General features: G+C 48.5%; 1 protein-coding gene across 1 annotated transcript; it reads right to left on the bottom strand.

The window, feature by feature from the left end:
* Positions 1–104: 104 nt before the first annotated feature.
* LOC128408663 (tripartite motif-containing protein 54-like) lies at positions 105–11,699 on the bottom strand. The gene is made up of 5 exons (XM_053378652.1): positions 11,222–11,699; positions 7,029–7,124; positions 6,342–6,575; positions 5,231–5,253; positions 105–2,297 (listed from the first exon to the last, which is right to left on the bottom strand). The coding sequence occupies exons 1-5, from the start codon at positions 11,648–11,650 to the stop codon at positions 1,187–1,189; spliced, it is 1,893 nt and encodes a 630-aa protein (XP_053234627.1). The 5' UTR covers positions 11,651–11,699; the 3' UTR covers positions 105–1,186.
* Positions 11,700–17,665: the final 5,966 nt, after the last annotated feature.

Genomic DNA, 17,665 nt, shown 5'->3' with positions numbered 1-17,665 from the left:
CAAGAATCTGGCCTGTGATGGTTGAAGGAGCTGGGTATGTTTACCCAGGAAAAGAGGAGACTTGAGAGGAGATATATAGCCATCTTCAAATATCTCAAGGGCTGTCACCTGGAAGAGGGAGCAAGCTTGTTTTCTCCTGCTCTGAAAGGTCAGACTTGAACCAATGGCTTCAGATTACAAGAAAGTAGATGGCGACTAAATATCAAAAAGAACTTTCTGACAGTTAAGAGCTGTTTGGCAGTGGAACAGACTTCCTCTGGAGGTTGTGGACTCCCTTTACTTGGAGGTTTTTAAGCAGAGGTTGGATGGCCTCTGTCATGGATGCTTTAGCTGAGATTCCTGCATTGCAGGGGGCTGGGCTAGATGTCCTTTGGGTCCCTTCAAACTCTTCAATTATATGAATCTATGTCTTTTCTCAGGCCACACTCCTGCCTTGCGTCACGTCTATTCTGGTTTTGTCAGCTTTGAATGCCTCCTTGAACTGCGATAACACATCTTGCTTGCCTGATGGGAGGGTGGAGAGATGGAATGTGGGTGCAGGGGGGGGACCTGAGTTTTGTGTGGCTGGAATGTAGCCTGCTGGGGAGAGAGAGAGAGAGAGAGAGAGAGAGAGAGAGAGAGAGAGAGAGAGAGGAGTTGTATCCATTGCTCTGTCCACTTTTCTGCCTCTGGCCCCCAGAGGGCTGCACCCATCAGACGCTGCTGCCCCTGAGCTGAAAAAGATTCCTATTTTTAGGAGAAGCCTTTCTTTCCACGAATAGAGAGGAGTAGGGAAAAATGCATCTTCTGGAAAGGAACGAAGCGCCAGCCTTTTGTTGTTGCCAAGTACTCGAAACACACATAATTGCATTAAAAACAAAACGAATGAAAACTACTGCTCAATTAATCAGAGGCACATTCTAAAGTCTAAAGGTTTCTAAATCGTTTCACCTACGTTCACCAGCTAAACACATGCGGCTTGGACACAGCAGAGTACGCCACTGGACCAGAGTGAAGGCCTCGCTCGAGTCCCGTGTCCTTCTTCCCATAGCGGTTGTTGCAAGAGCGCTCTCCTGTACATGAACTCCAGTATGGACCGAGGCTGAGAGATAAGGGCATCGAATGAAACCACATCCCCTAACAAGGTCACTTCTCTTAATATGTCCTTCTTTCGGCGTCCAACGGCACCCACCTCTGATGGAAACAGCTATTTGTTCTGGGGGCCCTTGGCTGAACCCCGGCCCCTACCACGCCCTCGCCCTCCGTGATGCTTATTCTGAGAGCCCTTGTTTCCCGAGGCTTCGCCCCCTTTGTTGGGGGTTGCGGGTCTCTTTGCAGATCCTTGCCCTTGTCCCAATCCTGCCTGACCGGAGGCACGAGCCTCGTTCTTGACAGATCCACCTCCGCTTTGATCTGCACTGGATTGGGTCTTCTGCTTATTGGACCAACCTCCTCTTCCTATTCGCCCCGAACCATGAGCCTCCCTTGGTTTGGGGGGCTCTGTCGCTGAGGACCCCCCACCTGCTTTTTCCGGCTTGCTCTGCCCTCCCTGCCCCGGGACTTGGGCTTCTCTGACCTTGGGTGGCTCATTCCTAGGGGGCACCCAGCGATGCTGAGGCAAAGCTTTGCCTTCACTGGATTGGGATGTCTGTGTGTTCGGATAATATCCTCTGCCTTGGCCCCTTCGGGGGCCAAAAGGATGGCTACGTGGCCCTCGCCTGCCTTGAAACGTGCCGCGGCCCAGCCTGGGATGAGACATCCACCCATGTCCAGGCCCAAACTGCCCTCCAAAAGGAAAAGGCGGAAAAGAACCCAAAAAGGGCATCTGTTGGAAGCTGCGGAAGTATGAGCTGCGTGGTGGTTGACTCGGAGCTTCAGCTACGATGGGAGCCTCAGTGGAACCAGTGCTTCGCCAAGGTGCTTCTTTGGGTAAGGAATCGCTGTCTTCCAGCTGGGGCATGTCTTTCTCCGGAGTTGGAGAGTGGCAAGGTGAGTCTGGGACAAAGGTCTCCCTGATACTGATGCTTCTCAGCATCTCCTTCCAGGAATCAAAATCCAGCAACTCTTCCAGCTCTACAAGAGCTGGATCGACAGGCACAATGGCCCACTCCTCATCTTCTCCTTCTGCGCCCTGGGCTTCGGCTCCTTCGTAAGTTTCTTCTTCATCAGTGACATCTCCACCGGCCTTGCCTTCACCCAGATTTTCACCAGCATCCTCATCTTGGTTGACTTCCTCCTTAATTTCCTCTTCCCCTTCTCCACCCTCGCAGGCTTCTTTGGCTGTTTCGTCAACCTGTTCTTTAAGTCGTTCCTGGACTCTGCAGAGAGAAGAGACCACACTTCCATATATTTGCATGTAATAATAATAATAATAATTTATTATTTCTACCCTGCCCATCTGGCTGAGTTTCCCCAGCCACTCTGGGCGACTCCCAACAGAATATTAAAAACACAATAAAACATCAAACATTTAAAACTTCCCTGAACAGGTCTGCCTCCGGATGTCTTCTAAAAGTCAGGTAGTTGTTTATTTCCTTGACATCTGATGGAAGGGTGTTCCACAGGGTGGGTGCCACTACCAAGAAGGCCCTCTGCCTGGTTCCCTGCAACCTCACTTCTCACAGTGAGGGAACCGCCAGAAGGCCCTCGGAGGAGGACCTCAATGTTGAGGCAGAACGATGGGGGTGGAGACGCTCCTTCAGGTATATTGGGCCGAGGCAGTTTAGGGCTTTAAAGGTCAGCACCAACACTTTGAACTGCACTCAGAAACGTACAAAAAGTTGAGGTTTCAGCTCCCCAGAAAGTTCAACTAAAAAAGGTTTAGCGGAGCATGTCAGGAAAGAACCTCTGAGTTTCTGCCATGGCCTGACCCACTGGTTGATAAGAGCCACAAGGCATTTTCCTACATCTTCCTACAGGGAATAGATATATAACATGCGGCGTATGGGAACGGCAAGATGCCCAACTGTTGCCTTGCTGCTCTGCAGTTCCCAAGTGCACAGACAAACGGGTGAAGATGGAGAAGGATTTTTTCTTTCTTTTTTTTTTCCAGTGGACCAACCCAATTCAGCAGTCATTAGGAACACAGGGAGCCAAGTCAATCCACCTAGCTCCCCTCCCCTCTGGTCTCCCAGAACCAGAAGAGGAATGAGAAGGGCGGAGGCGAGGATGACCACACAGCTGCAGTCTCTGATTATTTGATGGGGGGGAACCCTGGACAGGAGGTGGGGACTTTCAGTCTCGGCAACTGATTTCCATGGCGGCAGACTGCCAGAAGGACAGTTAGGTCTGAAACTCAACCAAGTCTGTGGAGGGTGTGCTTTTGCTAATAAAGAATTAACTCCATCTTTGAACTGCGTGATTACTGACTGGCACACAAATTCATGTGACAAGTATTGAACTAGGTGGCCCAATGAGATAAGGCGACTTCCTATACAGTCGTACCTTGGATCTTGAATGCCTTGGCTCCCAAACAAATTGGCTCCCGAACGCTGCAAACCCGGAAGTGAGTGTTCCGGTTTTCGAATGTTCCGTCGGAAGCCAAACATCCAATGGAGATTTCGCAGCTTCTGATTGGCTGTGGGAGCTTCCTGCAGCCAATCAGAAGCCGTGACTTGGTTTCCGAACGTCTTGGAAGTCAAATGGACTTCTGGAATGGATTCCGTTTGACTTCCAAGGTACGACTGTATGCCTAATGGGCTAAATAGATGGAATAAATTGTGCAGCCCTGTTACCTTGGGAGGGAATGAACTCTCCTTTATTGGAGGTATTGAGGAGAGGCTGGACAAGCCACTTGTCAGGGATACCTTGGTTATATCCTGCATTGCAGATCCTGCACTGAGCAGCGGTGGTTGTGTGGGGTGTGAAACACAGAGCAGTCAAATGCAACATTCCTAGAGGGCACATAAAAAGGGGATATCTGGACCAGCCAGTCGGAACTTCTTGTTTCCTCCTGGGCTGGGACAAACTTCCTCTACATGTGACCAGAGGTGGGTGTGACCCTCACCTGTGCAGGTAACAAAATAGCACAGGGGAGGCAGTCATCTCTCTCTTTGACTCCATTCCTCGAAGAAGAAACATCTTAGCCTGAGATGACCTCTTGGCTTTTAGCCAAGAGAGGACAAAGGAACTATCTCCTTATGGGATAGATTCCACGTGAATATTTTTTGTAACCTAAGTCTGCCTTCTGGGATCCTTCTGTGAACAGAATGTGAGTAAACAATTTTATATACTTTAATACAAGACTGTGTCGTGTCTATTCTTTTTATGAGGGAATAAAGGGGAATTACCAGGAAACTTATTTTAGAGGCTTATACAAGCCTGGCAAACCTATCCACTGTGAAAGTTTAAAAGGAGACTGTTACTCTGCTAAATCATAGAACTTGTTAACACAAGTTGGGAAGGATATAAGTAAACAATATAACCTCTCCTGCCTCCCTGAACATTCCCACAGGTTGGAACAGATGACGCCCAAGGCCCCTTCGAATTCTACGGCCTACAAATGCAAAATGTAATCTGCATTCAAAAGCATATGCAGACATTTATTTTATTTGTTTTGTTTATTAGGTTTATATACTGCTCTTCATCAACAGATCTCAGGGCGGTTCACAAGATAAAAGCACAAATAAACAGAAATGACAATATACAATAACTGCCCTCCCACAAACATATTTACAAGGCTGTAGAATATTAATCAGCCTACACACACATTCATAGGGTTGGTCTGCTACTCTTTCCCACTGACTGCAAAAGGTTTTTAAAGAGAGCTTAATTCTGACTAAATGTTTCCTCATTTAACACAGAGACAAATATCATACAAGTATCATACACGGAATCTCTACACTACAGGGTAGATTCCCAAGAAAGCCAGGCATGCAGATGAACCATAGAAATTGACGGGTTTAGTGGCACAATCAACAGGTTATAAGGCTATATGTAACTTTCTCTGGATTAAGCCCCAAAGCAGCAAATTTCAAAGTGGAATGGTATTTACCATGAGCACGGCTGATTTTATCTTTACTCTGCTAAAAACACTGCAGGAGAAATAGTTGGGGGCGGGGCATGGGACTACTGATCAACAGGAACAATTGTTTAAATTGTCAGAGTTTGACCAGCCTAGGTAGCTGTTGGTGGAGTCCCACTGGAATCCATAAAACTTCTAGGCGAGTGTTTGATAACCCTTCAAGTCCTCACACATGGAGGCAATAGGATCAGAGCCAATGTCTATATACAGAGCAACGCTGATACTCACCTTCCTGTCAGTTCCTTGACTCCCTGGAGGGAAAAAGAAACAAACAAGGTTGGAACCGCCTGCCAAAGCAAGTTTGCACAGCTTCAGCCAACTAGACCATCAAACCCTCTTTACAGAACAGTCAACCCGAATTCATCAATCTGGTGGCAGGGAAGATTAGGGCACAATGAACTGTCAGGAGGTTCTAACCCCCGGTTAATAATGTCAAGTTAACTGCAAAGGGGTCACATCGAACCAAACATTTAGAGCACTCCTAAGCCACTTTAACAGTCATGGCTTTCCCCAAAGAATCTTGGGAACTGTAGTTTGTTAAACGTGCTGGGCTCTGTAACTCTGTGATGAATCGGCTGACAACTATAGATAGATAGATAAATAGATGATAGATAGATGATAGATAGATAGACTTAAATATTTATAAACCGCACTTCCATAGAAAATATAGCAGTTAAAACACAATACACCTATGTCAATAGAAAACTGGTTGCGGAAAATTTCGGGTTCCAAAGGGCCTTCTGAACAGTATCATTTTTAAATGACATCTCAAAGAGAGCAGGGATGGATCCTGACGGACTTCTATAGGCCAGGAGTTCCACACAGAAGCTTCTGTCCTGGGTAAAGGCTGGCCAAACTTCAGGGGAGTGTTGTTGTTTAGTCATCTAGTTGTGTCCAACTCTTCGTGGCCCCATGGACCAGAGCATGCCAGGCACTCCTGTCTTCTAAGGCCCATTTGACTTCACTCTCCATGATGTCTGGCTCAAGGTCAGCAACCACACTAACTGGTGGGAGTGGAGGACCACCAAAAGTGCCCCATCAGAAGATCTCAGTGATCAAAGTGGAGCGTAAGGAACCAGCTGGTCCTTAAGGTATACTAGCCCCATGTTGTTTTTAGGGATTTGTGAATTGACACGATAACTCTGAACCTGGTTTGGTAGCTAATCCATATCGAAAGGTAGCCACCAGCCCTGTCAAAATGGCCTGGGGGTGGGTGGGTGAGGTAGCTGGGTCCAGTTCCCTACCTTAAATGAAAACATCTGGAACAGAGAGAAGACACTGGCAACTGCACATCTGTTATTCAATCAAAGAAAAGGAACTGGGAAGCACTAAGACTCACCTTCAAGAAGGCAAATTCGTTGGTTTCCGCCAAGGCAGCTTCGATCCCAGATATGGTCTCTGTGTGAGCAGAGCTGAACGCTCTCAGATATTCCAGTCTTCTCTCCATTTCTGCCTGGTTCTCCTCCTTCATCTGCCTAACCGTTTCCATCATGTTCTGCTCTCTCTCGTTGAGGATTTCACGCAGTTCCTCGAACGCAATGAAGATGCAGCCACACAGGTGTTGATTGAGATTCTACAGTGAATCACAGAGAGCTGAAGTTACGCTTACGGCTGACAGGCCTTTCGTTCACAGATAACAAGATGTCTGAATTAGTTGCTGAATTTGTGGCACAGAGAAGGTCCTAACCTCAGCGCCGAATTAAACAAACCATAGTTAAGGAAGACGGCTAGCTGGGTTCACATGTAACACCAAGCAATAGTTAAAACAAGCCAAGATTTATAAGCCAAGAACCATGGCTTCAGATTGTGGTTTGCTGGCAGTAAATAAGCCATAATTATGTTGCTGGGCAGAGTTCACACATAACACAAAGCCATTGTTTATTAAGCCATCGCATCACGTATAAACAACGCCTGAGACTTTTCTGTAGTCTGCTTTTCTCCTGCCTTCAAGCTACAATGTTCTATGATTTCCTCTCTCACACAACGTTCTATGATTTCCTCTCTCATACTCCCTTTTAAAATTTACCTCCAGTTCTTCCATGGCCTCCTGCTGTTGAGACTGATTATTTATGGCCCACTTCACCCCATTCTCCAGGGGTTCCAGAGATGCTTTCAGTTTATCCTGAATAAATGCACAAATAAAATTGGGAATACACAAACAGCCATGCAAAAGATCTGGAGAGAAAAATGAATAGACCCAAGCAAAAGGTTACCGGTCTCTTCCCCCTCCCACCTCCCTGTTCTAACATGCTCTTTCTGGGAAGTATTCAAAGGTTGTAACCCTAAGCAACCTTACGACATGGCACCTTGGATCCAGTGGGATTTATTTTGGCAGAAACATGCTTGAATCACGCCCCCTGCCTTTTACAAGACTGGTTGGCGCATGCCTGTCCATTCATTGATGTCTACACCAACAGTACCAAATCATGACCTGCATGCATGAATGAACCATCACAGATTGAATGCCACAGATTGCATCTCAGAAAATATTTATGTGTCCATACACACATTCAGGGTTAAACAACAGGTAATGCATGGGAGCTGTTTTGAGCAGGGAAAGGGGAGAGAGGGGATTGGACTAGATGACCATTGGGGTCTTCCAACACTACTGTTCTATGAAACCCTGGCAGTCACTGCCAATACTGAGTTAGATGGACTAATTATCTGACTCTCTATAAGGCAGCTTCTTTTGCTCCTTTGCCAGTGCACTCACTCGACTTCATGAGCCAGAGCTGTAAAGTGGACAATATCAATGTGAACATATATTATTAAATGCAAAACTAATAAAAAAAATTTAAAAAATAGAGAGGGGTTTGGAAAAGCCACTTCGGGGCTTGAATGTTGCGCCGCACCGTAAACTTGGCTGTGCTAGAGATCTGCAGCCTAAAATCTGGCTGGGATACAGCAAACCAACACACAATATCTATCCATGTTTGCATACGTGGACAACTGCACTCAGACTTCGAAGCCTTGGTTCTATTTGCTTATCCACCCTGCACTATTCTGCTGCCAGAGAGATAAAACTTACGGCTATCCCAGAGGGAGGGTGTGTCGCTCTCCGATAAGAACATAGGCTGTGCAAGCATGACGAGTCCCAAGGTTGACCCCTGGCAGTTCCAGTTAAAGGATTGCCCCAGGATATTCATTAAGTAAGTGGTGGCAGGAACAGGACCTCACAGATTTTACTGGGACTGCAGCACAGGAGATTTGATCTTTTCCTTCCGACCTGCGTCCCCAATTAAAATTGCCCATCTACATCTATTAGGTCTGGCGGTGGCAGCTGTGGGAAATCCCATGCCTAGTTTGGTGGTCATATGCTGGGCAAAATACGAAGCAGTGGGGTCTAGAATGCTCAAGTCAGTATGAATGTTCACATGTTACAGTCAATCAGTGCACAATTTGTGTGCACAAATAGTTGAACTGTACACTTGCTGACAGTTACCTGTGCACGGTCTGTGTACGCAGCAATGCAGTTGTATAAATCGCCATGTGTACACTCTGTCACATAAACACCCGTAATGTGTGAACAAGCCTCCGGTAGAACAATTTAATACAGTCGTACCTTGGAAGTCGAATGGAATCTGTTCTGGAAGTCCATTTGACTTCCAAAACGTTCAGAAACCAAAGTGCTGCTTCTGATTGGCTGCAGGAAGCTCCTGCAGCCAATCGGAAGCTGCGGAAGCCCCGTTGGATGTTCAGGTTCCAAAGAACGTTTGCAAACTGGAATACTCACTTCCGGGGTTGCAGTGTTCAGGAGCCAAAATGTCCAAGTATCAAGGCGTTCGGGATCCAAGGTACAAGTGTATGGCCAAATCGCTGCTAACTACAGGAGGGATTTGTCTGACGCCACCTCTTTGATCAGCCTCAGCCTTGGTCCAGTATACCTGAAGGAGCATCTCCACCCCCATCGTTCTACCCGGACACTGAGGTCCAGCGCCGAGGACCTTCTGGCGGTTCCCTCACTGAAAGAAGCCAAGTTACAGGGAACCAGGCAGAGGGCCTTCTCGGTAGTGGCACCCGCCCTGTGGAACGCCCTCCCACCAGATGTCAAAGAGAAGAACAACTACCAGACTTTTAGAAGACATCTGAAGTCATCCCTGTTTAGGGTAGCTTTTAATGTTCGATGCATTACTGTATTTTAGTATTTTGTTGGAAGCTGCCCAGAGTGGCTGGGGAAGCTCAGCCAGATGGGCGGGGTATAAATAATAAATGATGATGATGATGATTACTATGATGTTATATATTTTGTCTTCTCTAAGCAGCTAATGGCAGATTAGAATAAAAATGTCGTTAAAAACAAGCAAAAGCAAAGAAAATGAAACCCTAACAAAAATTAGAGGAGGGGCCTGAATACGTTTAAGAGCAGAAGACCAGAATCTCCCAGGATAGTTCACTTGTGTACCCAGACACACTTACTTCTGAAATACAATTTGCCCCATGGCTAGGTAGGGGCAAGGCATGAATAGTCTGTATACTTAAGAAGGGCAGAAGTGGGGCACAGCTGCTACACTAGCTTCCTGGTAGGTGGGTCGCTGCTGCTTACCAGGACGGACAGGCGAGGCAGTGGAGAAGTTGGCACAGTGCAAACTGGAGCACAGAGTGACTCTGCTGGTGCATTTGCACTGCACTGACATCAAAGGCTGCCTTGCCCCTCTCCCTCCCAGCACTGACCCACCTATTGTGACTCCTATCCCATCCTAGCCAGCTGCTTTTGCAGAATAGCAGGTTTCGTGTGTGACAGGACCACGGGTTCGCTTAGGAAGCTGCCTTATCCCAAGTCACACCATTGGTCCAGTTAGCTCAGCACTGCCGGCACTGACTGGCAGAAGCTCTTGGGGGCTTCAGGCAGGAGTTTCTCCTATTCCTACTAGAGATTCTGTGGATTGAACATGGGACCTTCTGTGGGCAAAGAGGATGCTGTAACCCAGGGTTTCTCAACCTTGGCTCCCCAGTTATTGTGGGACTACAACTCCCATCGTACCTAGCTAGCAGGACCAGTGGTCAGGGATGATGGGAGTTGTAGTCCAACAGCAGCTGGGGACCCAAGGCTGAGAAACACTGCTCTAACCACTGAGCGATGACCCTTCCCCAAGGGAAAACAAATCCCCGAGCTGAGCATGTGCTCAGAGGAGCTCAGTTCCCTAACTCTATGAGCAGGATGCCCACCCACCAAGAAAGCACGGATGGAAAGAAGATAAAGTCCCTGTCAGAGAGGAATGACAGATCACGTTGATAGATTATGCCGAAATGGCTAAAATGACCGGAAGAATCAGAAATCAGGAAGACCAAAATTTTAACAAGGAATGGGGAAATTTTTATAACTTATCTTAAAAGACCACTGTAAACTACAGTGGTACCTCAGGTTAAGTACTTAATTCGTTCCGGAGGTCCGTACTTAACCTGAAACTGTTCTTAACCTGAAGCACCACTTTAGCTAATGGGGCCTCCCACTGCCACCATGCGATTTCTGTTCTCATGCTGAGGTAAAGTTCTTAACCCGAGGTATTATTTCTGGGTTAGTGGAGTCTGTAACCTGAAGCGTATGTAACCTGAAGCGTATGTAACCCGAGGTACCACTGTAGTTAAAATCGTTAGTAGGATTGGAATATCACTTGTAGTTTAATGGTGAATTCTGGATACAATGGGGAGATAGAAGATTTGGATTATTATAAAAGACCCAGGAGGAAATGGTTAACCATAGGACCGACAAAGGGGAGGAGGAGCAGTCCAAGAGATCCCTCGGAACCTTGTTTTTATATTGTACGTTGGACACGTGGCTGTAAAATTTTAATCTGAAAAACCAAATAAATAAATTTTGAAAAAAAGAAAAGAAAGACAACACAGCCCCTCTTTTGTACAGTGGTACCTCGGGTTACATATGCTTCAGGTTACATACGCTTCAGGTTACAGACTCCGTTAACCCAGAAATAGTGCTTCAGGTTAAGAACTTTGCTTCAGGATGAGAACAGAAATTGTGCTCCAGCGGTGTGGCAGCAGCAGGAGGCCCCATTAGCTAAAGTGGTGCTTCAGGTTAAGAACAGTTTCAGGCTAAGAACGGACCTCTGGAACAAATTAAGTACTTAACCCGAGGTACCACTGTACCTGGTTCCAGCTGGTGAAACTTGGGCTGTTCTAGGACAGTGCAAAGTGGATCCCAACAGCCTAAGATCTGTGGCCACCTATCATCCCACAGAAACTCAAGCATCCTCAGACTCCTACCTGAAAACCCGTGACAGCATTCTTGATAGGCAAAAAGCTATGGCCCTGGTGCTGAGGCAGATCCCGGCAGATCACGCAGACAGGGGCCTCATCCTGGCTGCAGAAGAGCTTGAGAGGCTCTTCGTGCTCCTCGCAAAAGTACGAGCTCCCGGTCCCACCCGATGGGGGCCCCTGCTCCAGCCGGAGGAGCTGGGCCTTCTCAGACAAGTTGGCCAGGACCCTATTGCGGGCGGCATCTTTCAGGTCGAAGGGATCCCTGCACTCGGGGCACGTTCCCTGGTGCTGCCCCTTAGGGACGACGCAGCTCTCCAAGCAGGAGAGGCAGAAGTTGTGCCCACAGACCAGCATGCGGGGGTCCTGGAAGATGGAGAGGCAGACAGGGCACAGCAGGTCTTCGGCAATGCTGGAGACTTCGCGGACCGAGGTCATGGCAGCAGCTGCTCCAGGGATCAGTTGCTACTTGCAGGAAAGGATCAGCTTCCTAAGGGAGAGGATATGCAGGTTTAAGGAACGTAGAGGGGAAATCACAGCGTGAACTTCTGAGCACAATTCAAAGTGTTGGTGCTGACCTTTAAAGCCCTAAATGGCCTCGGTCCAGTATATCCACCCCCATCGTTCTGCCCGGACACTGAGGTCCAGCTCCAAGGGTCTTCTGGCAGTTCTCTCGCTGCGAGAAGCCAAGTTACAGGGAACCAGGCAGAGGGCCTTCTTGGTAGTGGCACCTGCCCTGTGGAACGCCCTCCCACCAGATGTCAAAGAGAAAAACAACTACCAGACTTTTAGAAGACATCTGAAGGCAGCCCTGTTTAGGGATGCTTTTAATGTTTAATAGGTTATTGTATTTTGGTGTTCTGTTGGAAGCCGCCCAGAGTGGCTGGGGAAACCCAGCTAGATGGGCGGGGTATAAATAATAAATTATTATTATAATATTATTATTATTATTGGAGCACCCCACAATCGCCTAACCTTGGCTCCCGTAGGTTCAGGTCGGGGGTCACAAATAAGAGACTTCAGTCAGGAGAAGCCTCATCCTGCAAAACAGGAGAAGCAAAACAGCGGCCAGTAGGCCTGATCTTTATTGTTGCAACAAGACTTCGCACTACCACATAAAAGAAGCAGAGAGAAGCCCCAAACAAAGGATAGCTCCCCCCTTTTAAAAAAATGTCCCAAATTACCCATAACCCCCTTAGTAAAACATCATACATTTGTCATAACTATGTCATAAATTGGGAGGGCTCTTCTGGCAGAAACCTGAGCAGAAGGCTTTTCCTGTCCCTCCTATGACCTTCACCTTCCAATCTTTAGGTGAAACCAAGTATTTACATTTTCCTGTTTTCCCAACCAGGTTAAGCACACAAACTGGGGCGAGCCGGGGCAGGTCGCTTTGTGTGGCCTCTGTGGAGTCTGCCTGCCTCCTCCCACTCAGCCACCCTACAGCTGAGGGGCAGGCGGGCGGAATGTTTGGGGCAGTGTGGAGCCTGTGGGCGCCCAAGCCACAGTGTCACTCCCAGGAGAGATGCGTGGCTCGGGCGCACTGGAAGCCCAGTGGTGAGTGGTGCCACCCGGAATTTTGTCACCCCCTCAGTGGTGACACCTGGGGCGGCCCACCCCCACCGCACCCCCTTCCTCCGCCTCTGGCCAGGATGCCAGCGATTATCACCCAGGCAATGGTGATTATGGGGGCATTACGGCTCCCCCATCCCATGTCCCAAGCTCCTCCCCTGCTAGCCATTTTCCTTCTGAGTAGAACAACGTTGGAATGATGACAATCCGTCACTGGAGTGATTTTATATGAATTTCGAAAGTTTTCCCATTGAGCCAGTTGGGGGTCACAAGCAAGAGCATTCAGCAAGCAAATCACAAGCAAAGCAGCGGCCAGTGGCGGAGGAATAATATAATAATAATTTATTATTTATACCCCGCCCATCTGGCTGGGCTTCCCCAGCCACTCTGAGTGGCTTCCAACAAAATATTAAAATACCATAATACATCAAACATTAAAAGCTCCCCTAAACAGGCTGCCTTCAGATGTCTTCTAAAAGTCTGGTAGTTGTTCTTCTCTTTGACATCTGGTGGGAGGGCGTTCCACAGGGCAGGTGCCACTACCGAGAAGGCCCTCTGCCTGGTTCTCTGTAACTTGGCTTCTCACAGCGAGGGAACTGCCAGAAGACCCTTGGAGCTGGACCTCAGTGTCCGGGCAGAATGATGGGGGTGGATATACTGGACCGAGGCCATTTAGGGCTTTAAAGGTCAGCACCAACACTTTGAATTGTGCTCAGAAGCCGCTCAGGCACCTGGGGCGGCGCGCCCAGGGGCAGGGTGAGCCACCCATAGGGGCAGGGTGCACAGTGGGGCCTCCAGAGTCTGCCCGCCTCTTCCTACTCCTGCCCTACAGGTGGGGGGGGGGAGGCAGCGTGTGGACCATTTGGGCAGCGTGAAGCCTGCCCGCGTCCAAGCCACCGCGTGGCTCGGGCACACTGTAGGCCCCCGGTGAGTGCCACCCGGCATTTTGTCACCCCCCTCAGTGGTGACACCCGGGGCTGCCCTCACCTCCCGTACCCCCTTCCTCTGTCCTGCCAGAAGGCCTGATCTTTATTGATCAATTCATTTATCAGTGCATTGCTACATTTGGTAATATGCAGCAGAGGCTTTTTGTCTTTGCCTCATAGTACGGAGAGGCAAGGCTCTGGTGGGGGCTGGGCAAGGTCTCTCACACCTCTTCCAATTTCCCAGTAACAAACGCTAAAGGCAAAGAAGCAACAAGTGAAAAGGCAGCATTTCTGGCGTTTCCTCCGCACGACTCTTTGGTGACGGCTCCTCTGCTCCCGAACCCTGCCTAGAAGTGAATGGGGCAGGGGTTGAAGAGGGGACCCCCAACCCTGCTGTAAACAACCACAGGAAAGCTGCAGAAAATATTTTTTCCCCCTGCAGGTGGGACAGTTAGACAGGAAACAGAAAGGGGAAACAGGATCATGAGACTGGGCTCACATGACTGCAGGAATTTGGCTCTCAAACCCAAGCATTAAAAAGCGGGCATTGCTGGCTCATAGCTGTCAACTTTTCCCTTTTCTTGCGAGGAATCCCATTCCTTAAAAAAAGGGGAAACGTTGACAGCTATGTGCTGGCTGGTGGGGGGTGGGTGCGAAGAAAGCCGAGCTGCCTCCAGCCAAGTCCCAGGAGGTGGGAAAGGAAAAGGTGCCCCAAGTGCTGGGAGGGAGGCGTTTTGCAGTGCCAAAAGGGGAGTAAGAAAAGCAAAGTCTAGGCTAGCCAGCAGCAGCAGCAGCAGCAGCAGCAGCACGTACCTACGTACCAGAGGAGAGTTCTGGAGCACCTAGGCCAACAGGCCAAGTTTCTCTCACTGCACAGCTGCCCCAAATGGCCAGGCCTGTGGGAAGCTGTCACGTCCTGGGATTGGAAGGAGGTGCTGCCCGTCTCAAGTCAGCCCGAGCCAGTGGAGGCCTCGAGGCACCACCCTCTTCCTCGTGCTTATTGGCTGGGGCAGGACTTGGGACCGGAGCAAGCAGTCGGGAAGCCTGCTTGCAACACACACAGACACACAGGTTTTTTTATGCTCCAGGGGACAGGAACTTCCCTGGAGATTTTATTTGCGCTCTTCTTTATGTGACGAATTCAATGCCTGTTGTCCTATGCAGGGAAAACACCCCCCCCATGTTATTATAGTCACTTCGAAACACTTCAGTTGTAAAAAGTGGCAAATGCAACAAATAAGCACCTTAACTTTGTTACAAGAAAATATGTATTAATATCAATACAGGTCAATCACTTCGTTTTTTATCATGCTTGAATAATGTATGTGTTTATGTACTTGCATCTTTTCTGAGAATGCAGCTCTCCTTAAGTCTTTTAAACACTTTCATAAAGGTATCCACACTTTTTTATATATATCTGTATAAATTGAAAGCTACCTGATCCTGCACAATGACGGCTCAAGCACTAATACAGCGCCACAGCTCTACCTACAGGGTCTATAGTGATATGACACCAATTTACAAATGCAACTGTTTATTTCAAGTTACAGGTAGGTAGCCAGCCGTGTTGGTCTGCCGTAGTTGAAACAAAATAATAAAAAATTCCTTCCAGTAGCACCTTTTGTTGTTGTTGTTGTTTAGTCGTGTCCAACTCTTCGTGTCCCCATGGACCAGAGCACGCCAGGCACTCCTGTCTTCCACTGGCTCCCGCAGTTTGGTCAGACTCATGTTTGTAGCTTCGAGAACGCTGTCCAACCATCTCATCCTCTGCCGTCCCCTTCTCCTTGTGCCCTCCATCTTTCCCAACATCAGGGTCTTTTCCAGGGAGTCTTCTCTTCTCATGAGGTGGCCAAAGTATTGGAGTCTCGGCTTCAGGATCTGTCCTTCCAGTGAGCACTCAGGGCTGATTTCCTTCAGAATGGAGAGGTTTGACCCTCTTTCAGTCCATGGGACTCTCAAGAGTCTCCTCCAGCACCATAATTCAAAAGCATCAATTCTTCGGCGATCAGCCTTCTTTATGGTCCAGCTCTCACTTCCATACATCACTACCGGGAAAACCATGGCTTTAACTATACGGACCTTTGTTGGCAAGGTGATGTCTCTGCTTTTTAAGATGCTGTCTAGGTTTGCCATCGCCTTTCTCCCAAGGAGCAGGCGTCTTTTAATTTTTTGACTGCTGTCACCATCTGCAGTGATCATGGAACCCAAGAAAGTAAAATCTCTCACTGCGTCCATTTCTTCCCCTTCTATTTGCCAGGAGGTAATGGGCCCAGTGGCCATGATCTTCGTTTTTTTGATGTTGAGCTTCAGACCATATTTTGCGCTCTCCTCTTTCACCCTCATTAAAAGGTTCTTTAATTCCTCTTCACCTTTAATTCCTCTTCACCTTAGTAGCACCTTAGAGACCAACTAAGTTTGTTATTGGTATGAGCTTTCGTGTGCATGCACACGTCTTCAGATACACTGAAACAGAAGTCACCAGACCCTTATATATAGTGAGAGGGCGGGGAGGGGTATTACTCATAAGGGTGGTGGGAATGGGTGATTGGCTGATAGGTGTGGTAAACCTGTTGATGACTGTTAACGACTAGGCTGAGTGGGAATTCGAGCTAAGGTGATGCCAATTAATTTCATTGGGTGTATTCTGAGTAAGACTAACAATTCAGTAAAGTATTCTGGGTTGGCTAAAGCAATATCACCACCTACAGTTTGACACAAGCAGCACACACTGCAGCAAACTCTCCCAAGAATATTGTTGAGGTCAGATAGCTGTAAGGAGGATGTTCTTAAAGTCTCTGGAAGAGACTTATTGGCTGATGCACAGGATGAGGAAGAAATTATTCTCACAAAGTCCCCTCCTTCATGTTACTGCCCTACTGCCAATTTTAATTTAGTCCTGTTTTCATGTTGTGGTCTTCTCCACCTTCCAGGTCTTCTGACCTATATGATGCCCCCACTTTATTACATCATAAGTGACAGCTCTGTGTTACCTGCTGTGGACATGGAACACCCCCCTTCCCTGTGATTGGGTGAGTTGCTCTGATGTCATGGAATGTTGCTGCCTGTTAGAATTGCTGTAACATAGGGCAATGCTGTCAGCAAAAGAATGCTTTTCGGAATCTTGAGACATGTTCTGTTTTGTTTTGCGGTACAATTTGGAGGATCTCTGGGTTTTTTGTTTTTTGTTTCATTTTAAGCACAATAAACACTGAGGGACCCCCTGCTTCTTCTGCAAAAGGCCAGTGTGCACACTGGAGACAGAAAGGGACTACTGACAGGAAGAAGGTTGGCAAAGATATTTTAGTGACTGAAGGTTCCCAGTGGATCGAAGAGACAGACCATTGGTCCATCTCATCCAGCGTTATCTACACTGACTGCCCAGGGTTTTCAGACCAGGTGCTCTCCCAGCCCTACCTGGAATTGCTGGAGAATGAATCTGCAAAGCAGATGTTCTGCAGCTCTCCCCAAAGGCACCAGCCACATCCATAGCTGTCAACCGTCTCTTATTTGGCGGGAAACTCCCTTATCCCAGCGCCGTGTCCCGCTGCTGTCCCTGATTGATGATGTCCCTTAAATTTCCCGGGTTTCATGCTCGCCCGGCTCGGGAGGGAAGCAGCGGCTCGGGGTCCTCCGCCGCACGAGAAAGAACGCACACGAGCTGCCGGGTCTCCGTCTCTCCCTTTTCCCCCTCAGGGGCGCATTGTGAGGAGATGGGTGGCGGTGGGCGGGCAGGCAGCCCCTCTCTTGCGAGACTTCCGCTGCGCTGCCAGGGGAAGCCGGAGGCAGCCTGAGGGAGGAGGAAGAGGAGGGGATGGGGAGGGATGCAGAAGGGTGGTGCTTCAGCGGCGGCAGTGCCGCCGCAACCGCCTCATGCTGGGCTCGCGGACTGGCGTGGGTGAGAGTCTCTCTCCCTCCCCCCTCTCTCGGGCTGGGAAGGGCCGATGGAACTCCTCGC

Source organism: Podarcis raffonei, chromosome 2, assembly GCF_027172205.1.
Source record: "Podarcis raffonei isolate rPodRaf1 chromosome 2, rPodRaf1.pri, whole genome shotgun sequence".
Classification (NCBI taxonomy): Eukaryota; Metazoa; Chordata; class Lepidosauria; order Squamata; family Lacertidae; genus Podarcis; species Podarcis raffonei.
This window is presented reverse-complemented; position numbering and strand designations above follow the sequence as displayed.